Source organism: Manis pentadactyla, chromosome 4 (assembly GCF_030020395.1).
Source record: "Manis pentadactyla isolate mManPen7 chromosome 4, mManPen7.hap1, whole genome shotgun sequence".
Taxonomy (NCBI): domain Eukaryota; kingdom Metazoa; phylum Chordata; class Mammalia; order Pholidota; family Manidae; genus Manis; species Manis pentadactyla.
Genome location: NC_080022.1, coordinates 7,486,069 through 7,509,944, shown reverse-complemented (window position 1 = coordinate 7,509,944; position 23,876 = coordinate 7,486,069). Strand labels below are relative to the sequence as shown.

General features: G+C 44.1%; 1 protein-coding gene across 11 annotated transcripts in view; it reads right to left on the bottom strand.

Annotated features, from left to right (window-relative positions):
- Window positions 1-536: 536 nt before the first annotated feature.
- Window positions 537-23,876, bottom strand: part of KIF1B (kinesin family member 1B) — a 136,987-nt gene continuing 113,647 nt past the window's right edge. For all 11 annotated transcript variants that reach the window (XM_057499702.1, XM_036925214.2, XM_036925211.2 and 8 more), the window contains 12 exons: window positions 19,702-19,807; window positions 14,062-14,176; window positions 13,220-13,353; window positions 12,368-12,429; window positions 10,692-10,837; window positions 10,277-10,516; window positions 9,076-9,147; window positions 7,995-8,116; window positions 6,465-6,614; window positions 5,899-6,091; window positions 5,318-5,436; window positions 537-4,816 (listed from right to left, as the gene is read on the bottom strand). In XM_057499702.1, coding sequence (XP_057355685.1) covers window positions 4,774-4,816; window positions 5,318-5,436; window positions 5,899-6,091; window positions 6,465-6,614; window positions 7,995-8,116; window positions 9,076-9,147; window positions 10,277-10,516; window positions 10,692-10,837; window positions 12,368-12,429; window positions 13,220-13,353; window positions 14,062-14,176; window positions 19,702-19,807 — 1,502 coding nt within the window. In that variant the 3' untranslated portion in view covers window positions 537-4,773. The remainder of the gene's footprint in view (window positions 4,817-5,317; window positions 5,437-5,898; window positions 6,092-6,464; window positions 6,615-7,994; window positions 8,117-9,075; window positions 9,148-10,276; window positions 10,517-10,691; window positions 10,838-12,367; window positions 12,430-13,219; window positions 13,354-14,061; window positions 14,177-19,701; window positions 19,808-23,876) is intronic.

The window sequence follows — 23,876 nt, the reverse complement described above, 5'->3', positions numbered from 1 at the left end:
TGAGGCGGGAGGGCCCGGGGCGCTGGGGCTCGCTGCGTCTCACTGCTCCGTCATCAGCACCCTGGCAGCGTCTCGGGCCCGGGGCAGGCACGCAGACGGTGTTCTGTAGGAACTGCCTTTTGCCTCCCTGCTGCTTCTCCCTCCCTTCTGTTTCTCCCCAAACACCCAGGACAGTGGTCCTGGCTCATCCTCTGCTCATAAGAAGGTATTAAATTAAGCTGACATGGTGACATTTTCAACCCCTCCACCCAAAAACAGTAACACTACAAAATCCCTGGTAGATTAAAGAGAGGTTTTGGGAGCAGACAGACAAATCCAGCTAAAATAGCCAGTTCTATACTTGGAGGAAAGTACTTTCAAAGAAATAGTACCACATGAGCTTTCCTGGTTATATGATAACCACTGTTTTGAATTATCAGAAAGGAACATGAAGGTCACAGCACCATGACATCCGTCCCAGAAAAGTAGTATTTTCACAAGAAGTCTTTGTGTAAATGCCTTTAACAGGGTACAAGAAAAAACACACATTGGCAGACTTCTGATGCACCGGTTGTACCTTTATTTTTTTCGCCTCGTTCACTAACAGCTCCGTGATGCAAGGTTACCATACACAGATAATGTCTGCATTGCACATCTAAGGCTATATAGCAAAAGAACCAGAATTAGTACAAATACAAGAACTATATTTACATTCTGTATACTCAAGCTCCAAACATCAGAGAGTATTTACATAATATAACATGAAAACAAAAATCAGAAATTAATAATGTACATCATTGCTAATGTGCTCAACTCCTTACTGGGGAGAGATCAGTTCGCAAAATCTTGGTTCAAAAAGGCCACTTATGCTTTATGGGTTTTGTTGTAGTGCACAAGGATGGTGACAGGAGACTTGAAATCTCAATGGACGAGAGGACTTCTGAGCCACAAGTCTAAGACGATGCCTTATACGTGAGAAGGCTGATGGATTCCTCAGATAACTAATGCCAGAATATGAAGCATGAAAAAAATGAACTCGAACACATGGAAACAACACACAACAGCCAGGGTCTGTCAAGACCAACCTTAGCTCGGACTTTCATCTGAGCATAGCTGTCTAGCTGTGCGCTTTTAACATGAAATTTGTTATCAACTTTAATTTCTTCCTTTGAACAATTAGAGACTTTCCTAAGATTTATGGGGTTCAAATTTGAATTTCATAAATGGCCTTTTGAACAGCAGCAGCAGATAATCTCTCAGTTGACATTTCACCTTACTAAGGAAGCACAGATCACTACATTCCCGCTACATACAGTAATGGTTTGGCCACACGCTTGGGTGAATCATTACTGGCCACCGTGGACAGCTGCAGTGCATACGAGTCAGAGTCCTATTTAAGATACATTCAGCAAACCTTCTGAGAGCAGCAGCAGAATTAGTATTTTCTTCTTAAGGAGGTTAACAGTTAATTTTAAGAGAGGAACAAAAGAAAAACTGAAGGACCCAAGTCACACAAGTAAGCCCTGATGCTGTCCAGGAGGCCCCAAGCAGAGCACCGCACAAGGAACACAGAAGCCAGTAGGCGCTGTGTGCCGGGCCACCCACTCCTCTCCCGTCCAGTGTGCAATTCATTAGAGCTGTATAAATATACAAATACCTTACAAAATTAAATATCCCTGTAAATTAGACAACAAGCAGCAGGCAACAAAGTCTTTGCTTTGAAATCAGTGCCAGGAGAAGTCATTTTATTTTTAGATACCAGAAGACCTTTCACAATGATTTAATTTATTCCTTCATCCTGAAAGAGGTGAAAAATCCATCGAAACTGTAAGTTGTATAAATTCTACGTAGCTTAAGGGGTAAAAAAGGTGGTTTCTTGGTTGGGAAAAACCCTTTTCCCTGGCCTTCACCACGTCTTAGCCGCGTACTGGCATCCAGGTGCCTGCCCAGCTGCCGGAAGCAGCCCTTCCCTGCCTCCCGCTGTGTGCAGAGCTGGCCGGCCCTGCACGGCTGGTCTGAGAGCGGACTGACTCCCAGGCGGCGCCGAGGTGAGGAGGGGTGAGCACTGGTTTGGTGTGGGCTGTGAGGCCATGCTTTGCTCTGGCAGGAGAAGGGATGGGGATGGTGGAGAGATGATTTGTTAACCAGCACTCATTTCTCCTTAAATTGTGTAAGTTTTCTTTCCTTACTTGTTTCTTTTGCTTGTTTAAAGGAATGTTTTAGGAAAAAAAAATCCTTGAAAGGTAGTTTTCTTGAGGGGTAAGTTTGTTCCTCAGCGTCCCTGCTACTAGGCTTCAGCTAAAGTGTCATAAACAGCTCCTGCCATAAATCCTCTCTCAGACCTGGACAGGAGAGACGGACCTGTCTGGAAAGAGCTCGCAGAGAGCGGTGAGCTCGGTGCCTGAGAGCCGAGGCCCGGGCGCCCTGCCTCCTCACGAGGCCTTCTTACCCGGGCAGGTGACAAACAGTCCTGTTCAGCCTGTTCTAATATTTGACACCTCCAAAGCAAAGACTTTCCAAGCCAGTTTTGTTTGAGTTAGAAGAAAAAACAAAAGCCATTTCCGTGCATCACATTGTTCTCCTCTCCCTCAGCCTTCCCCACTTCCTCTGTCGCACACATGGGTCCTTCTATCAGACTTTGTAACAGCAGCAGCATCTGTGATTTAATTCTAAAAGCAACCTTCAATTTTCATCTCTATTTCCCTGAAATTAGATTTAATTCCAGTCCAGGAAGTTGTCTCCAAGCACTGACAGATCCTGGGTTTGAGTATACACCAGAAAGGCTTATCATGTCCATTCGACAATGAAGAAACCTCTACACTAAAAATCTCACATACCGCTTAGAAAGCAAATAACATCACAGTTAATGACCTATGTTTCCAGGAGAGAAAGAAAGTTAAAAAAAAAACCTACTACAGAGTTTTTAACTGATCACTTTTCAGGTAAGGTCACAGCCTGTGATTTCCACCGTTTTTAAGCTTTTGGTGACTCACTGTTCCTCCTCTCTGCCAGGCAACTGCAACAAGCAAAGCTGGGAGGCCTGTTCTGAGAGATGAGCCCAGCCAGGAAGTCAGAAGCAAGGGTCTGGGTGACAAGCTGGGAGCCTCCCAGTAACTGCTCGGCGGGGTGTGCCAGCCCATGCCCTCTGCTGCCTGCAGCAGTCATCCAGCTCCGGAGCACCTGAGAATTGGCGCCCTCACGGCTGAGGGGACCAGCAGGTACCTCCCTGGATGCCTGAGGGATGGTCAGAGTTCTGAGCAGGGGATGCAAAGAATGTACAAAACCACCCCAGGTCAACTGGCAAAGCAGCTGAAGTAAGCTGAAGCCTTCTTTTCCCCACGTCATTCCTGTAAAATTCATTGGCAGCTCACAGAAAAAGTGTCTTCCACGATGGCTTCTGGAAGCGGATAGCCCTGTTCTGTCAGAGAAGGAGACTGCGAGCAGTGAGCTTCCTCCGATCTCCTCTGGCAACACTTCCACGATGGAGACAGAGGAGAGGCAAGGCGGATACAAGAGACAAACTGCTGGGGCCAGGGCTCAGGAGGGTGAGTCTCAGCCCCTACGTGTCTTTTTGTTTTGTTTTTGTGGTGGCAGGGAGGCGGTTTTAATCCTGGATCCAGAAAGCAAAGCCTGCCATGTCTGCTTATTCGAGTACAGGGGTACAAGCATCATTGGCAATATCTTTAATTTGACAAGGATCATTGAAAATGACCACTGGGCCAAGAGGGCGGCTTCCAAGTTTATACCTGAAAGCTGCATTTCTTCAATGAAAGGGAGCTACAACCACGACCAGCTCACAGCTCAGCATCATCCTAATTGTAAAGACAGCATCCGGTTCTACCAGAAAGCGAAACAACGCCCCCTGGTGGGACACCTGTGTATGACACGGCGCTAATTCCGAACTGTACCACCTATTCACTAATGCCACGGACAACTTGAAAAACTCAGAGAAGAGGCTCCCTCCCGACGGAGAACAGGTCACAAGAACCCCGCTGTGAGCACCCGTGAGTGTCCTCCTGGCTGTCCACCTTCAGGGCCCACTGCCAAATCCTGTTCTGTTGAGACCGACCTGGCAATATCCTCCGTTCTTCCCTTCGTACAAGGCCACGAGCAGCCACTTTCCTGGCCTGCCGAAAAGTCCTCTCTTCCACTAAATGAAATTTGCGTAACTACATTCTAAATAAGCCTGAATTCCAGAGAATACACCAGTCCCATTTCTAAGCTCACCACAATCTTTTCCCTGAATGGAAAATTCAGGAGTTAGCAATGGCAAAAAGAGACAGGATGCAAGAAGGCGGTGTTTCCCCATTAGGTTCTAAAAGGGCCAGATGTCTCCTCTCTCAGTCTCTAAGCCACCCAAGAAATATTAAAGTGATATCACAAACAGAGAAAAGAAAAAAAGTATGTGTTACCCTGAAAAACAGACAGATATCCAAAGACAGGCATCAGAGATGGGGTCATAATTAGGACATACCATACAAAAGGAAGCCGATATACACCAAAAAATCATTTGTAGATTCACTGGGTCCCCTCTAGGTTTTTTTTTTTTCTTTGTTTTTCCCCCTTTTGTTAGGCCACATGCTACTAACAAGATTCTCAGCACAGGAAAAAAGAAAAGAGTACAGAGCCATGGAGATGGGGACCAGGAGAGCTGGAAAAGTGGGGGACAAGGAGGGAGAGGAGGTAAGCCACAGGATTACACACAAGAGTAACCGGCAAGAATCACAAGGAGAAATGAGATGTAACGCTTTCTTTCTCTCTCGGAAGGCGAGTGAGGGCGCTCAGCTGCGTCACTCAGTACTTCGGTTGGCTCGGGCACCTGCGGGAGAGTTTGGACCTGTGGACCACAAACAGAGAGGCAGGGTCAGGAACCGATCCAACGCTCCTCGCACCCAGGTCTTTCTCCTTTGCGGTTCCTTCCTCCAACCCCTTCCTCCCCTGCATGGCAGGCCCAGGTCTCCAGGCTCCCCAAACACAGATGAAGCTCTGGTCCTCCCCACACACCAGCCCTGGACACAAGCCCCTTCCAGGATCTGAGGCTGCATCACAGGGCTGCATACTGGGAGAACATTAAGGTTCTCACAACCTTCCCTTTAGTCAGTCCCATGGACGCCAGCTGCAGACCCTAAGACTAGTTGGGTAAAAATGTGACCAGCCTCCTTAGCCGCTCAGGACACCAGTTAACACCTTAGGAGGAGCTGAGGCCTCATCACCATGCCACAACATGCTTACACTCTTGTCTTTCCTCTATTTTAAACATGTTTAGAACTAGACTTCCTTCACTGTTTATGTTGCTGTCAGAGACCAAAAGCCAAGGAGAACAGGAACAACTTCTCACCGTATTGTGCCAGCAAGGAGTGGGTTAAAGGCATATAACCAGTCGTTCATGTCTTTGTCATTGAGAGCCTGCAAAAGGACCCCGCGGTGCTTTGTGCATACAGCAAAGGTGTTCGATGTCTGAAAAAGACACAGGTAGATGAGAGCGTCACCATGGCTATTGAGCAACAGTCCGTGAATTGGCTTCTGGGGTCCTTTAAAGGACAGAGGTTGGGGTTATAAGAGCTTCAGGTAGGTCCTTGCATAAAGGATACAACCATCTCACCAGGAGGAACAGCACCTCTCCCTGAACACCAGAGGCCTTGCAAAAAACATTAGTTTTTAGAGAGCTTGGTTGAGAGGACAATCTGGAACTGGAAAGTTAATTCTAAATTCAACTAGTGTCATCCTCCAAGAGGAAACATCCTTCAAAAGTTACAAAAGCAAACTGACCACCCTGCCATATTCACAGGGAATCCGCCCTTCAGATCGATACGGCACCTCTGGATGCAGAGGAAGGATGCTGCACTACATGACGGAGAGCTCAGGACTCAGAAGGGAGGGTGCAAGAGGCAGTGAAGAGCCAGGAAAGGCAGGACTGACCTTCACCATGGCCTGCTGGTCCTCGCTGTATTCCACCTGCGCTGTGGAGAGGTTAATGATGCCACGCTCCACTGGGTCTTTGTCACTGTTATAGATGAAGACGTAAGGGCGACGGACCACAACAAAATGTTTAGCCCAGTTGCTGGAATATGGTTCCTTGAAATGCAGGTATCCTTTCTTAGAGACCACCGAGCTAATAAAAAAGACACCACAAGAGAGGTTGGTTTCTCATAAAAAGAAAGTGATCATGAGCTGAGGACCATCAAAACATGTCTCACCCAGGCCAAGTCCCAAGTGTGATCACAGAGGCAGATGATCATGATCTGTTTGGCCTAGGATCTTATCTGCCAAAGTAATTCAGCTATAAAGAGCACAGAGCACCCCCAACATGCTTGCCAGGGCAGAGGAGCATTCCAGATGTACCTGTGGCAGAAACCCAGCCTAGCCCTTTCATCCCAGACTCTGTGTGTAGTAGACTGCAATACAGACCTCATGCGGAAGAGCTGGAAGAAAACCTTGTTGATTTGCCTTTTATACCCGGCATCCCTGGCCACCAAAGTACTCACCCTGGTCTAATTTCTTCAATATCTGGAACAAGATTGAGAAATTCATTTTTTCCTACTCGGGCCAAATAGGGTGTTTCCACAGCGGGGACAATCTGAAACTGTTCAAATTCTGGGCAGGGACTAGAGGCCCGGGAATTGGCTTCTGGGGTCCTTTAAAGAGAGAAGTTGGGGAGACAAAAGCATCAGTGAGGCCCGTGCATGATGCGTAAACACCAGAGACTCTGCCAGCATCATTTTCAGAGAGCTCAGCTGAGACGTTAAGCTGATGTCAGAAAGTTAATTTTAAATTCAGCTGGTGTCAAACCTTAAGAAGTTACAAAAGGAAACCATTCAGCCCCTCTTCCTACTCTGAAGCCCTCTGAACAGACGTGTCTGGAACAGGAACTCTATTCCCTTAATGTTGCTATTTAACCCCAAGGCCACACCTAGGACAGTGGTTCCCAAAGTGTGGTCCCTGACCAGAAGCATCAGCTTCACCTGGTAACTTGTTAGAAATGCAAATTATCAGGCTCCAACCCAGGCCTTATAGAATAAGAAATTCCAGGTGGGGCTCAGTCTCCTGTGCTTTAAGGAGCCACCCAAGTGCTGCTGATGCACACTAACACCTGAGGACCACCGCCTTAAGGAATTGGCAGAGAAAGCAAACAAATGGGGCGACACCTGGGTTTCTGAATGACCATGTGAAGCAGAGCTGCACCAGCGAACGGGACCAGGCCAGGATTGCTGTGTGAGAATTCCTATGCCCTGTATTGTGTGGTATCTCTGTAGAGCAGCTTAGCCTAACTAATCGTATTTCACTCATTGTAAAAAGCCTGCTCTTTAAATACTTCACCATTTCTCAGACCGGGATGCATCTTACAATGCATGGCACAACACACGGAGTTGGCAGTGCTTTTTCCTTCTTATGGCACATAAACTAATGTCTTACAGCCTACGGCATCCAAATTTGATTGAACTACCTGCTGCTACTTTCTCTAGCCACATTCAACTAGCAAGTGTCAGTGTCAGTACGTAAGACAGACAGTGGGATGGCATGGCATGGCCAGGTGGGTTCTGACAGGTGAGCCTAATGAGTGGAGACAGGGACAGAGTTCAATGGTGCACGGCAAAGAAGTGATTAGAGTGATGAATTCATGGGGTCTAGACTAAATCTGTCTCTCTTTCTTATCTATTTTGCAGTATCATCAGAATAGTTTTTCCAAAACAGTTTCAAAATACTTTTCCCAAGATGAGGCTTCCTGTGTCCAGTATGCCTGGGGAGACAGGCAGGGCTGGGAATGGAGGCCAAAGTGAGCAGGAAGGGATTAGGAAGAACAGTCAGTGGTCTGAGGCAGAGAGCTGGTGAGACGTGATGTTCAACGACGCCAGCAGCTTCTTCCTTTCACTGTGACATCCAGAAAGGACTCCCACATGCTTCTGAAAGCTGCCTGGGGATGGCGCTGCCCTCGCTGAGAGTCACTGAGCTAGAGGAAGGCTGGCCTTGCCCTGGGCTCCCAGGTGAGCTTCTCTCGGTGACATCTGGGTACTTACTTCTGATCCAAAGAGCTGCTCCTCGCGTCTACCAGAGAGGGGCAGGTGGAGGAGGGAGTGAGGGTAGCGCTGCTGAAGCTGGACACAGAGGGATCCCGTCCGATTGGAGAGATGTCAGACAACTACAGGAGAAGAGCACAGCAAGGGAGCGTCAGATAGAAAAACCCCTCTGCAGTAAGACGTTTGGACAGCCAGCCAGTGACCTCACCTCCAAAAATCTTCTTTGGTCATTCAAGAGAACAGGCCTTACAAATATTTTGTGGCCAGCGTGTCACATTAGAAATCAAGACGTTTACAGAGAGGCAAGGCTGGCTTTTTATATTGCTACTGCCCTCCTTCATTAAATAAATGGCCCTATCTACATAAGCCAAGCACTTAGAACAACAGCACAGTTCTAGAATATGGCAGAGTCCTGCCCTCCTGGAGGGCACTCTAAGTGGAGAAGGCAGACAATAAACTGATCAACAAACACTTTAAGAAGTGTCAGGTAGTAAAATGCTACACCAGAAACTAAAGCTGGGAAAGAGGCCAGAGAGTTCCAGGGAGCTGTCAGCTTTACACAGGAGAGTTAAGCAGGCAATGTCATAGTTAAGCAGAAAGATGAAATAGGCAAGGGAACCAATCATGGAAACATCTGGAAGACTATTCCAGGCAAATGAACAGCAAGGATAAAAGACCCCTAGGGAGGAACAAGCCCGGAGAGGAACAGGGAAGGCCAAACTGACAAGAACACAGTGAATGACACACAACTTCTTTAAAATGTTCACCTCATTCTTTGTCAAGGGCAACAAAGCTTTATGCCACCAAGAACATCAGGACCTCTTGTGCCCTGTCATACAATAACATACATCCCCTAAAGAATACTCTCCTCCAAGTGACTCGGGGAAAAGCCAAAATGTCCCCATCTGATAACCACTCCAAGGAACATGGAGGAATACTCTTATCTTCAGAAGTCAGTGTTCTGACTCTGAAAAAATAAATACAAGATCAGGTATGTCATGTATTCTCAAATATAACCCTATGCCCATCTCAAGCCACCTAAAAACAGCGTAACCCAGAGACGGACACCAGGGCTGCTCACCTTACAGTCACTGATGCTGCTGTGCACCTGGCTGAATTCTCGGTTGAAAGTATGGGTCAGAAGTTGCAGGCACTAGGGTGGAGAAAAAGAAGTGTAAGTTTCAATGGTTAAATGAAGCTCTGGATGCAAGGCAAGAAGGGAAAGTTAACATGCCTGAGACCCCCAAGGGAGCTCAGGGACCACCCAAACAGCTCTGGAATTCAGCTAAGCATATAGCAAGGAAAGCCGGGCTGATGCCTGATAAAAAATGATAAAGTGGATAAAAATGTCATTCTGAAGCAATTTTTATTTACAAAATGAGTAACTGCAAACACCATGGTTTAGAAGTGCTTGCGAATGCAATAGTATCCCTTTCATTCCCAATTTGCCCCGGTACTAAAAGGCATGGAGACTTCTGGATGGACACATCTTCCCAAATCAAGTAGAAGCCCAAGCAGTTACTCAAACAAAACAGACACAAAAATCCCTCATTTCTGTATTTCCTTGTTAGCCAGCTGCCCAGAAACCACATCCCTGGGAGTCATCCAAGACAACCCTCTGCCCTCTCACACCATGTCCAGGCAGCAAGGACTGCCGATTCTACCTCCCAAATGTCTCTCCTGGGATTCCCCTTCCTCTCCATCCCACATACTCTTGCCTTTGTTAAAAAGCTTTATCATTTCTTATCAGGATTGCTGCAAAGAATTCTTTCTGCCACTAGTTTCTCTCTTCACCACAAATACATCCTCTTTATTGCTGCCAGAGAAGTCTCTCTAAGACACAAATGCCTGTTCAAAATACTCCATGACTCCCAGGATCCTCTGAACTCTTAGCAGAGTGCACAGCCCCTTCACCATCTAGCTAACGCCATCTCTCCAACTCTGTCTCTGTCCCTCACTCACATGAAGTCCCCAGCACCGATCATGCAGGACACCGCCGGTGGCCTCCTGTGCATCCTGCCAAGGTCCGTTCACGAGTGCCCTCCTGTGCGGGCCTTTCCTCCAGCTCCCACAGCATTCTAGACATGCCTCTACTACACACTGTCCCCAGTCACTGGTAGGCTTATTAAGGGTGGGAATTGAGTCTTATTTATTTCTATGTTCACAGTGTGAGCACAGGCCTTGAAACAGAGGCCAGGCCCTCAAAGATGAAAATGAGAAACTGACAAACCAGCTCACAGTCTCGTGTTGGGAAACTGCTCGGCAAGGAGGGGACTTCCTACCTTGGTGGCCAGCTCTTTCTCTCGATCCACCAGGCTTTCGATGTCGGCTGAGTCATAGCCACTGCTCTCACTGGGTGTGACGGCACTTTCAAAGGTGATGGTTGAGATCTGAGAGGAGATGCTGGTGGAGGTGCTGAGGGTCCCGCTGCTGAGGCTGGGGGACAGCGAGTCACTCAGGGATTTGGGGATGCCGTCACCAAGTCTCTCCCGCAGCAGCAGGAAGTGGCGAGTTTTCTCCACCTAAGAAGATGAACACTATCACCACAGACACTAAGTTCATTAAGATCTTAATAAGCAAAATATTATTCTTCTACTGTGAATGAAATCCAAAAAGCCAGTATCACACAAAGAAAGGGAGCATTTTAAGTGGGCCTCTTGCTTGAGAGCCCACCGAGCACCCTCTGCCCCTGGCTACCTCGTGGAGGAGCTCCAGCCTCTCGAGCTCCCACTGGTGCTCAAGGATGAGGCTGTCCCCGCGGGGCCGCCAGCCTGCTAAGTTCTCCTCTCCCCTCACGTACGCCACTGATGTATCTAAGATTTTTCTTTTCCTCCTCTGCATGCCTGAGGTAAAAAGAAACAATTATTTTTTTCAGAGAAAAATCCAATCCCAATTTTAGCTCAAAATAAATTAGTAATTCATATACATGGCAAACTAAGACAGGTTGGTCTTAAGATACATCAGATTTTGTTTATTAATATAAGTTTATCCCTCTTCCCCCAAAGTAACTCTCTGAGCTTCTTTTATGTTCTTTGATAATTACGAAGACTGCAATGCAACTTGAAAAGATGCCAAAGTTATTATGTTAAGTGAAAATGTAGAGATTTAGTCTCTGCACTATGGTTCCAAATATATAAAAATACAGTTGACCCTTCAACAACATGGGTTTGAAGTGTACAGGTTCACTTATATGTGGATTTTTCTTTTTCAATAATTATATTAGAATATTCTTCAGATTTGTGACAATCTGAAAACATTTTCTTTTCTCTAACTTACTTTATTATAAGAATACAGTATACAATACATATAACATACAAAATATGTGTTAACAACTGTTACTGGTAAGGCTTCTGGTGAACAACTATTAAGATTATTAGTAGTTAAGTTTTTGGGGAGTCAAAAGTTGTTTGTGGATTTTCAACTGTGTGGGGATCAGCACCCCTAATCCCCACACTGTCCAAGGGTCAAGTGTACACCCACGTGGAAAAAGTGGGAAGGGACTACACACACACACACACACACACACACACACACACACGTCCCCCACTCCCTCCACAAACACATATGTGCCCCACATTAAGTAGTTCAGTTTGGACAGAAGATGACAGATGGCTTTAGCTCCCATCATTTCTCTTTAATTTTTTTGAATGTTATACTGTTTTATATAGAAAGACGTGAATTTGTGTTAATTAAAAAATTCCTCAAGGAACCACCTGGACACTAAAATTACCTGCTACAGAGATTTCGTTGCTACTCAAGTCTTCTTTTTTCATCTAAATTTTACCTGTGGGCCCTGAATGCTTTTCCATATATGTTTTCTAAAATGACTTGAATGTTTTTTTAAAAAACCTGACTTTTGTCCACGTTTTGGTTTACAAACACAGAAATGCAAAGTACTGCTTAAGGCCACTGAGCTAAAGGAACAAAACCTGTCCAGAGATATCAGAAAGGACACAGAACAAGTTCACCTCAATAATTTGTCTGTCGGGAATACAGGAAGTTCAAATCTAATTTGACACTACTCGTGAAGTTATGCTTCCAAGTTATCTTTGGGGCTAAGGTGGAGAGGGAAATGATTATGACATTTTCAAAGCCAAATTCATTCTAATACACTACAACTTATTTTATAATATTCCATAGCCCAGTAAACATTTTGTTTGATACGTTTTTACAACATATTGCATGTCATAAACCAAACAGCATTGCAACTTAAACAAGGTAGCTCCCACCACCTACAAAAAACTGGCCTGTAAAATACACCTGGTTTCTAAAGAATTGTATATCTATCCTAGATGGGTAAGACAAACTTGTGACAGAATACAGTCCAAACATATGCAAAGATAGTAGCTCCTGCCCCATCCATAGCAACTTACCTGGACTACCTGTGTCTGCCATTTTGCACAAACTGAGTTCATAAATTCCAGTGACTCGATTGCTATTTGAATTAAAACAAACAATTGCTTAATTTCTTACAGCATAAAACAGAAAAATCTCAGTTCTTTCTACCTAAGTCACTGTCTCCTCTGCAGAGTCTGCAGCCCACCCTCAGATACAATCACAGACATTGCTTATCTTATTCTGAACTGAAAAAGTCTACTTTTTTCTAGAAGGAGTCTGTTTTCACCTCAATCTTTTGAGCATTCTTATTTCAACAGGATGAATAAAATTCAATGATTAACTAGAAAGTTTGTAATACAACTATGAGAATTAAAAATTGCCTTTTCCTACCACAAGAGAGAAGAGAGGAAAGGGAAAAGTCTGACTAGACGGAAATGACAAACACCAAATTCTAAGTGTGATTAGGAAGGGGCACTGAACCTTCTATTGTACTAAACACTCATTTTTAAGGTGGGTGGTAATGTACAGCTATTCACTGTGTTATTCTTAATGTATTTTTGCATATCTTAAATGAGAAAATCTTTAAAAGAAAAAAATCCCCCCCTGAAATCTAATTTACTAGAAATAATGACATTTAAAAGGAAATTTAGTGCTTGCAAATCATTTTGGAAGTGTTCACAACACAGTATTCCTTCCTTCATTAGCTCATTCATCCATCAATATTTTATTAAATGCCAACATTCAAGTCACTGCACTCCGGGTTATCAGTTACCAGAATGGTTTACAGGCTGTCAACTAACCCTGAAACAGCAAGCCAGAGACACCTAGGGCTCTGCTGACTCTACCGGGCAAACTAACCGGGAGCTGAACTTGTCTCAAACACTTACGAGTCTGGTGACTTCGAGTAGCCGCTGCCAAAGAGGCTACGCAGAGAGCGCGGTGGCGAGGTCTTGGCATCCCGGGAGTAGAAGACCATGCACACATCCTTCGTGAGCACAGCTGGCTGGGTGCAGTGATCCAGCTGAAAGCAGACAGAGCTTCTATGACTCCCACGCTCGGGAAGCTGGTCCCAGATGTGGGGGCTGGAGGATTTCACCTCTGTCAGTTATGTCAACAGCAACTCAGTGGGTAATAGGTGCAAGATTAGGTGGTATTCCTTGAAGATGCATTTATTTTTCTCAAAAATTTTTCTAAGTTTTTTCTGTAATATTGGCTAATATTCACTACATGCCAAGCACTGTTCTAAATCCTTTTATATGACCTCTCAACAACTTTCTGGGATAAAGACCATATTATTTCACCTTTTTAAGAGATGCGGAAATCGTGGCACAGAGAGGCAAAGTCACTGTGCAAGGACATATAGGCGGTCAGTGGCAGAACAGGGGTTTGAACTGAATGGGCCAGTCCCAGGTCTATGCCACTAACCACTACTAGGCTCTGTCCACAACTACAAAAAAAAAATCATACACTGCGAAGAATGATCAGGCGATCAGATTACTAAAGCTAAAGCTATAATAAAAGTCATGTGACTTTTTGATTAAATAGAGATTAGGAACAGAACCTAATATAATCAGAACAGTCAGCAAAGTATAATAAAATAAGCAACGTAAGGATGTGGAAGGAGAAAGGAGGACAACATCAGTCAAATCTTTCCTCCCCATTTTCTGCTGTAACCTGCCCGCTGTTTAGGGCTGGCCTTCATAGCAACTCAAGTTCTGGGTCTCCTCACCTCTAGGTAGGCTGACAAAGTCATGTAGATCTTTTCCCCATAGGGCGTCACTCGGTTCAGAAGAAGGGAGTTATGGAGGGAGCTATCCCACACGGCCTCAAAACGGTAGAAGGTCCTAAGGTCAGAAAGGCAAGAGGGAATCATCCACAAGGAGCTGGAGTCACCACAGCCCAGATACTGTCTGCATCAGTGATGCTCCAGAATCCTGCACCAACCACTACGTCCAATGTACGGACATCTGGCGACAGAGTGGAACCCTTAACTCCTACGAGGAGATGGCAGGTGCCCATCCTCCTGCCCCCGCCCATCATTACTTGGCTATGTTTTTTTTTTTGGACAAGTCTGCTTCTCATCTGCCTATAAACAAAACAACAGTGAAATCAAGGAAAGGGATCAAGAGGAAATGGGTAAGTGGGTAGGGACAGAAGCTATTAGAAGGAAGACAGACTAGGAAGCTCCTCTGTGAGTGGATATAATGCACGTGGGAAGCAATGCCTCCATGACCTGCAAGCTTCAGTCTTCCTACCGACCCAGCTGAGCCTCAGACATGTCCCAGACATACCTGGGAGAATTAATGGAGGAAACAGGTAGAAGCATTTAAGTACAGGGTGCCTTGTTTTAAATAAAAGAAGAAGAGGCTATTCCTAGCGGAGGTTTTAGTAAAAGAGAATGATTTTTAACATCAGAGCTAATCAACTACTGTTTGTCAGTTTTCAAAAAATCCATATGAAAATCAGTCTGATATTTAAATAATAACTAGAAGCTTGTTTTAATGAACACCCATAAACTGGTTTTTTTAAGTTGCTCTAATTATCTTTTTTCCTACCGGTAAAACACCACAGACCCTAACTGGCATTAAACCTCCCCATTCAGCAAGTCTCATGTAAGCAGTGTACTGATTCCATGGCTGTTAGAGATCAACCCCCAAGTCTACGCCATGTCTCCCAACTCAGACCCCCATAACAAGTGTCAGGGAAGGAAGGTCAGCTACCCCTGCCAAGTGAATTCTTCCATCACCGCTTGCTCTCTGCACATGGACTACACCACCCCAGCTGATTCAACTACGAAGTTTCTGCACGCTTTGTTGTCACATATTCCTCCTTCCCAAAATGTAACCTATTGCTGCCTATTCTAGATTTCCTCTGGCATACCTTCCCTCTGAACACATTCCCATGCTTATTTCTCCAGAAATGATCCCAGAGAAATCAATACACCTCTAAAAGAACTCCTTAACCACACCTCACCCTCCAAGGGCCGATGTGCAAAGCCTCATCATTTTACTTGGTAGCTGCTTCTAGACCTGTCTTCTTGAAGTACTTGACACTCTCTCAAACATTTAGCGTCTGAGACAGTATGTATGCATCAAAATTCCATACAACAACACCAAAGGAATATAAAAGCAACTAACAAGACAAAGATGGACAAGCAACCAAGAGATTCAAACAGCAACCGTAATGAAGGATGACGGAAGCCTTTCCACGGTTCTTGGGCTCACTGGGCTCAGCAGAGAACCCTTCATGCACCCACAAAGCCCCGTTCCAATCAAATCTTCATTTAACTTGGTTTAAGACAAACTCTCATATTTAGCTGGTGATATTGACTGCTTCAGCATAAACCACTTGAGCGCTCCATCAAGAGCTCCAACATCCTGATTAGGATACTGCTCTTTTATTGTGTCCCTATGTTTGCTGAAGCACCTGGAATGGGGCCCAACTGTCATATCACAAGGTCTGGATACACCTGCGCTGCAGTGAAATGAAGGCCCCTTTTTAGAGGAGAGCATTTATGACTTTGGAGATACTTGACAGAAACTGCTGTCACGGCTGCCCAAGTTCTGGATTCACTAAGTTCCAAGCCATGACTCAGCACCTTCCTGTGCCACTATTTAGGTTTCATGATTCTCAACTGAGGCAAATGTTTTGAATTTGTGTAAGAAAGCCTCTTTGATTTCTGTTTTCTGGTTTTCACTCAACCTAAAGAGAAAATTTTACTAGAAACTTGCTGACATACAGGACTTTCTGACTCCACTAAAATCTTTCTCTACTGGGAAAAAGAAAAGTTCCTTTTTTTGTTTTATTTGGTGCCTGGGAGTTACTGCAGCACACTCTTCTGGAGTAACTGCAAAGGCGGCAGTTCTTGAGAGGCAGCTGTAAGAAATACCACTAAGTCTGGTGAGCAATGTCAACTGAATCAAGCTGGCAAGAGAATTCAGAGTGAGCACAGGGCTAACAGTCCCGAGATGTTTTCCTGTATGGTTACTAAGGTGGTGAGGAAATGATCCCAGATGGATTTCTCAATATGTTCTGAACGACAGCGTATGTATGTGTGTATGTGTAACTCTTTTAAAAAATATTTTAGGCTTTATTGTCATGTATCACTTCTTTCAGTTTTCTTTTCTAAATCAGATGAAGAGAGAGATGGGAAAGACCTCCTTCATGACCAAACCAGGATTTTTTCATATCTGAAAGAAGAAAATAAACAGAGGAGACAAGCAGCCCTGACAGGACAAAAGAGAAATGTTTAAAACTAAATAAAATATTTCTCATAGGCTCAGCTACTCAAATGGTTAAATCGGTCTCTACTACAGCACAGGACAAAATAGAGGAAAAAGTGAATGACTACACAAAGCTAACAGCACAACCAACCTCGCAAGCTTTTGACAGAGAGAGGACAGAGGGACAGATAGAGCGGAGGGGCTGTATGAGACGAGGGGCAATATTCTACTTCCTAACGCAGAAGAGGAAACCCTGAAGGGGACTAAGAATAAAACATAAAGGGAGTGAGAAAATACTTAAGAACTCTACAAACCATCTAAGAAGCTATATGTGAAATTGTACACACATCAGAAATACCCATGGCGCAAAGGGTGCAGATAAGGTCTTGCTCTATGCTAGGTTTGCTCAGGCTTGCATGAGGGGAAAAGCCACTAATTAAAATAGCAATCAAAGCAACATAAGACATAAAGCATAAAGCTAGCATCTTTATGTGCAAAATAGCAAACAGAAAATACCTAGGAATATCCTTATCAAGAAAGAGCCTGCAAAAACATAGAAAAAGCTTTTGTTAGTGCAGCCAAAAGAAAAAGGAGGAAGAAAAAGAGAGAAAAGCAGAGGAGAAAAAAAACATATAAAAAGACAAATTTGCTGTTAGGCTAAGTGAATTCAAATGGACAACTAACAGAAACACACTTTGACAGAGGGTCTACAATGACATGGCTTCCTCTCCAGAGACATTCAATCAAAGAAAATTCTGGGCAGGGAAGGGAGTTTGGAGACCACCTCTATTTATGTCCCTTGAGGAGATGACTGATTTGGAAATGGTAGGAAGTTCCTGTGAAGTTAAGGGAAAACCAAATCAATTAGGTCACATAAACATAGGACTGGGGAAAAGGAGTGATAGCCCTTGTCAGTCACCCCATAATCCTATCAGAAAAGCCCTCTAATACATATACATAACACCCAAATTGGAATTCTGTCAGTGCACCTTTAAACGTTAAGCCTTAGGTAAATAGGACAAAAGCTCTCTTAACCAAATTCCCTTTAGCAACTTACCAAATTAATGTATATGCTTTCCACGTCCCTAAAATATAAACTGATGTCTATTTCTCACTGAAAGTTCTGAACTAGAGAAATATCTTATATGCCTAGACAATTTGTTCCTAAGAGCTACTACCTGCTTATCAAGTGTCAGTAGTATTTGGTCCCAAGCCTGTTTATGCAATTGAATCCATCATTATAATTATCTGATTTAGTTAAATATTAGGCAAATCAATTGAACCATTGAGGGCAGAAAGAATTTTTGTTCAGTTTGAAACTAAATGTGAAAACTAAGTTGAACATTTTTAAAAGACTGATAATGGTGGGTTGTTTAAAAAACAGATAATAAAATTAAGGTTGGTTGACATCATTGTAAAAGAAAGAGGAAATGATAAAAATTTAAAGATAAATGATAAAAAGCTTAAAGGATTTTGCATTTAGATTTTCTTCATAGGTTTCTAGTTCTTGCTCAACCTAACTGAAAATCATAGATGAATTACAGGCATAGTTTTGCAAGAAAGACAATCAGAAGTCCAATGAGCCTACAATGAAAGAAAAGGCCTTGGGCCTATAGGAAGAGCTTGACAAATTAATGTACATTCTGTGGTTTAAACTAAAACAAAAATGTTTAAAGTGTGTATCTGTTCATTATTCTAGACTTCAACCAACTTTTTTGATTAACTTTAAGCTTCTACTGTGAAAGATAAGCTGCTTCTAACAAAGCCAAATTCAGCTCCTACAACATCTGACCTGCTGCTGGGCATTAATCAAAGGACTTCTGAAGCTCACTCAAATGTAGGCAGGTTTAGCACAACCAGCATTTCAATCCAACACCATCTTTCTCTGTGTACTTTTGCTAAGTACTCGGGAAATTTAAGATGTTTCTCATAGTTGCTAAGAAAATGTGGTGAATGCCAGTTGAATATCTGCTATAAAAGTCCAGCAGAAGAGCGAATGCTATCTGGGATTAATGCTGGCTTCAGAGGAATGGTATTGTGGCGCTGTGGATTGTGCTCAGGCACAGGCCAGGGAGGCCAAAGCACCCTGTTTTCTGCCCCTCGCTCTCCCCACACTGACGCATCCTCTCTCTCTCTTTTCCTTCCTTTGGCCCCACCATCTCCTCCTACAGGCAAAAAGCAAGCAGACCTTTTTTCCTTTTTTCTCTTTCCTATACAAAACTGTAACACCAGGAAACAAGGGAAAAATCTTAATCCTGGCCCAAACGGTTAATGCTGTATCTGCCTACTGTCTTATTTTTCTTCTCCCTCTTCCCAACATAGACATAAACAAGTTTTTCAGGAGCAGAAGGAAGTACAGGGAAGTCCTGTAATGCGAAGGCAGCGTCCTAAGACGCCAGCGGGACACACAGCCGTCGCCATTCCCCAGCTCACACTATGCGAAGAGCTGACGTCGCTGTGCCCAGGGATAGAACTCGTTTCCTGGGGAGGTAAGCAGGCCCCAACAGATTTATTTCCAGTCCAACATAGGAAAGTACACCAGCTACATACTTTATGCCATTTGTCACCACTTGAGAATTTTTAGGGAAACTAATACTGAAAATAAAAATAAAATCCATTATTTATAGCAGTCAACCTTGGTGAGAAGAGTTTATATTAACTGAACACCTTTACACATTAATGAAAATGAAAGGCAAATACTGAAAATTCTCGAGCCTCTGCTGGCAAAGACTCAATGCAAGAGTGCTCACTGGGCCCTGGAGGGCACGTTTCCATGACAAGGAGGACAAGAGAGACCTCTCTCCACAGCAACCACTTCACAAAAACATTTAGTCTTAGCAATAATTACTTTGTACTTTTACACCCTCCGGTAGTGTGCTAGGTTTCCTTTTTCTGCTTTTTCCCTCTCCCTGTTACATCTACTCACACTCCACATGGGACAGAACATTTTCCTTCTGTAAGAGTAACTGATCCACACACACAGCTCCACTTATTTTCGGAGAGCAGATGGCAGAGGAGGAAACAGGGATTTTGAAGTGAGAAGGGAGTTGGTGTCTTCATGTGGACAGGAGTCACCAGTGAACACGGAATCTAACGCTGTACTAATCAACCTGTCCAGGGCTCTCACACTCCTTAGGGCGCCCCACCTGCTGGAGTTGTGGGAAGACTTCAGGTACTTGGCAGAGATAATATTCAGGGAAAGGATGGCATCAACTGCAGCTTCATCCACCTCAGCCTTATTCCTAATCCGGCCTAAAAGAAAGAATAAAGAAACTCAGACATGGGTACATATAAAAACAAAACAAATTCATTCAAGCCAAAAATAGACTTTTAAATCTTCGTGTGACTTCAGGTGCTGGAAGGGTCACCTGGTAAACCTTAGAATGGTCTTCCATTCTTTTCCATATTGTCTTGCTTTTATTTCCCACACTAGGCAGTTATGAAACCTTACTGATTTTTTTTCAGTCTCATATTCATCTCAACTTTTATTTCCAGTATCAGTGCTGTGCCAAAAGCCATCCCCTTCCTATCTGCAACACTGTGGTGGCCATTTAACCGGTCTCCTGGCTGCTCCTATCCCCCCATTCCAACCCATCCTACACTTACCTTACAGAACCTTCTTAAGCCACAGTCTTCAACTATATCACTTTCTTGTTCAAAGTCCCACAACTCTGCTTTCCAATCAGTACTAAGGGATGCGGCACCACACACAGGCACAGAGCACAGTTTCTGGAGCCGGACTGTCTCAGTTCAAATCTCAGCTCCCACACTGGCTAGCTTTGCTCTCTGGGCATAGAGCTCAACCTCTCTGACCTCAGTTTCCTCCTCTGTGAAGTGGGAATAACAATTCTTCCCTTATATGATTGTGATTGTCATAATATGTTATATATTTATTATGCTACATCAAGTCAACTAATATTTTTACAGCATTCAGAAAAGCATCTGTCACAGAGTAAGCACTGTACGTTAAAAGAAAAAAAAAGCACATAAATCAGACATCTTAGTTAACTGTTGCCTCTGCACCCTACCCCACCCTCTTGAGTCAGAAAGCATTTCTTCTCTTTTGTGTAAGTGTTCCATATAAAAATTAATTTTGAAAAAACTTGAAAACCACTGCCTCAGACAGGAGAGAGTGTAATCTCCATTCTAGGGGTTCTTATTCTGGTCCACAGATACTCAATGGATGTATACATGGAATTCAGGAGGTCTGTGAGCTTGAATGGGGAAAAAAATTGCAACTATTTTTTCACAAACCCCTAAATGAAATCTGGTATCTCCTTCAATTATGAAGGGAGGGGACAAACCATAGGAGAATCAGCAGTACTTGGGACTCTGTCCCCACTAGAAATCACAGATGTTTTCATGTCATACTAATGTAAAATACTGATATTCACCACCACCACTTTGAAATGATAGAAATTAGACCCCATGCTTATTTACTGCATTACTATAAAGAAGCTTATATCATAAATTTGTCTAGTATTTTAAAAGTTGTATTTCAGTATCATTAGTTCCCTTTGTAAACCTAAGTACTTTATTTTCTACATCTAAAAACGTAATTCTGAGGAGGGGCAGAAGATGGCGGCGTGAGTAGAGCAGCGGGAATCTCCTCCCAAAACAACATATATCTATGAAAATATAACAAAGACAACCCTTCCTAGAATAAAGACCAGAGGACACAGGACAATATCCAGACCACATCCACACCTGAGAGAACCCAGCGCCTCGCGAAGGGGGTGAGATACAAGCCCCGGCCCCGCGGGAGCCGAGCGCCCCTCCCCCCAGCTCCCGGCGGGAGAAGAGCAGGCAGAGCGGGAGGGAGACGGAGCCCAGGGCTGCCGAGCACCCAGCCCCCGCCATCCGGGCCAGAGTGCAGGGCCCTGGATACTGGGAAAACAGGGAAGCAAGAACAGTGAGCAGGCACTGGAGGCTGGGCGACAGAGGGCATAAGAAAAGCGCGTGACCATTTTTTTTTTGCTTTTTTGCTGTTTTGTTTTGGCGAGCGCTTTTTGGAAGTCTTAAAGGGATAGGGACCCCAATACTAGGGAAACAGGGCAGAAAGACCGGTGAGCAGAGGCCTGAGGCTGGCACCGGAGAATAAAGAAAAACGAACGACCACCTTTTTTTTTTTTTTTTAATTAAAAAAAATTTTTTTTTCTTGTTTTTTTTTGTGGTCGTTGTTTTGTTTTGGCGGGTGCTTTTTGGAAGTCTTAAAGGGGCAGGGCGGGTCACTTAATCCAGAGGTAGGGAATCCGGGATCTCTGGGCACCCTAACCCCTGGGCTGCAGGGAGCAGGGAGGCCCCTTACGGAGATAAATAGCCTCCCAGCAGCTCCTGCTCCAACGCGACTCCACCATTTTGGAGTAGCTGCCCGAGCCAGGCCACGCCCACAGCAACAGCGGAGATTAACTCCATAGCAGCCGGGCAGGAAGCAGAAGCCCTGTCTGCGCGCAGCTGCGCAGCACAAGCCACTAGAGGCCGCTGTTCTCCCAGGAGAGGAGGGCCACAAACCAACAAGAAGGGAAGTCCTTCCAGCCGTCACTCGTCCCAGTTCTGCAGACTATTCCTCTCACCATGAAAAGGCAAAGCTACAGGCAGACAAAGATCACAGAGACAACACCAGAGAAGGAGACAGACCTAACCAGTCTCCCTGAAAAAGAATTCAAAATAAGAATCATAAACATGCTGACAGAGATGCAGAGAAATACGCAAGAGAAATGGGATGAAGTCCGGAAGGAGATCACAGATGCCAGAAAGGAGATCGCAGAAATGAAACAAACTCTGGAAGGGTTTATAAGCAGAATGGATAGAATGCAAGAGGCCATTGATGGAACTGAAATCAGAGAACAGGAACGCATAGAAGCTGACATAGAGACAAAAGGATCTCCAGGAATGAAACAATATTAAGAGAACTGTGTGACCAATCCAAAAGGAACAATATCCGTATTATAGGGGTCCCAGAAGAAGAAGAGAGAGGAAAAGAGATGGAAAGTATCTTAGAAGAAATAATTGCTGAAAACTTCCCCACACTGGGGGAGGAAGTAATCGAACAGACCACGGAAATACACAGAACCCCCAACAGAAAGGATCCAAGAAGGGCAACACCAAGACACATAATAATTAAAATGGCAAAGACCAAGGACAAGGAAAGAGTGTTAAAGGCAGCTAGAGAGAAAAAGGTCACCTATAAAGGGAAACCCATCAGGCTAACGTCAGATTTCTCAACAGAAACCCTACAGGCCAGAAGAGAATGGCATGATATATTTAATACAATGAAACAGAAGGGCCTTGAACCAAGGATACTGTATCCAGCACGACTATCATTCAAATATGATGGTGGGATTAAACAATTCCCAGACAAACAAAAGCTGAGGGAATTTGCTTTCCACAAACCACCTCTACAGAACATCTTACAGGGACTGCTCTAGATGGGAGCACTCCTAGAAAGAGCACAGCACAAAACACCCAACATATGAAGAATCGAGGAGGAGGAACAAGAAGGGAGAGAAGAAAAGAATCTCCAGACAGTGTATATAAAAGCTCAATAAGTGAGCTAAGTTAGGCAGTAAGATACTAAAGAGGCTAACCTTGAACCTTTGGTAACCACGAATTTAAAGCCTGCAATGGCAATAAGTACATATCTTTCAATAGTCACCCTAAATGTTAACGGGTTGAATGCACCAATCAAAAGACACAGAGTAACAGAATGGATAAAAAAGCAAGACCCATCTATATGCTGCTTACAAGAAACTCACCTCAAACCCAAAGACATGTACAGACTAAAAGTCAAGGGATGGAAAAACATATTTCAAGCAAACAACAGTGAGAAGAAAGCAGGGGTTGCAGTACTAATATCAGACAAAATAGACTTCAAAACAAGGAAAGTAACAAGAGATAAAGAAGGACACTACATAATGATAAAGGGCTCAGTCAAACAAGAGGATATAACCATTCTAAATATATATGCACCCAACACAGGAGCACCAGCATATGTGAAACAAATACTAACAGAACTAAAGGGGGATATAGACTGCAATGCATTCATTCTAGGAGACTTCAACACACCACTCACCCCAAAGGATAGATCCACTGGGCAGAAAATAAGTAAGGACACGGAAGCACTGAACAACACAGTAGAGCAGATGGACCTAATAGACATCTATAGAACTCTACATCCAAAAGCAGCAGGATATACATTCTTCTCAAGTGCACATGGAACATTCTCCAGAATAGACCACATACTAGGCCACAAAAAGAACCTCAGAAAATTCCAAAAGATTGAAATCCTACCAACCAACTTTTCAGACCACAAAGGCATAAA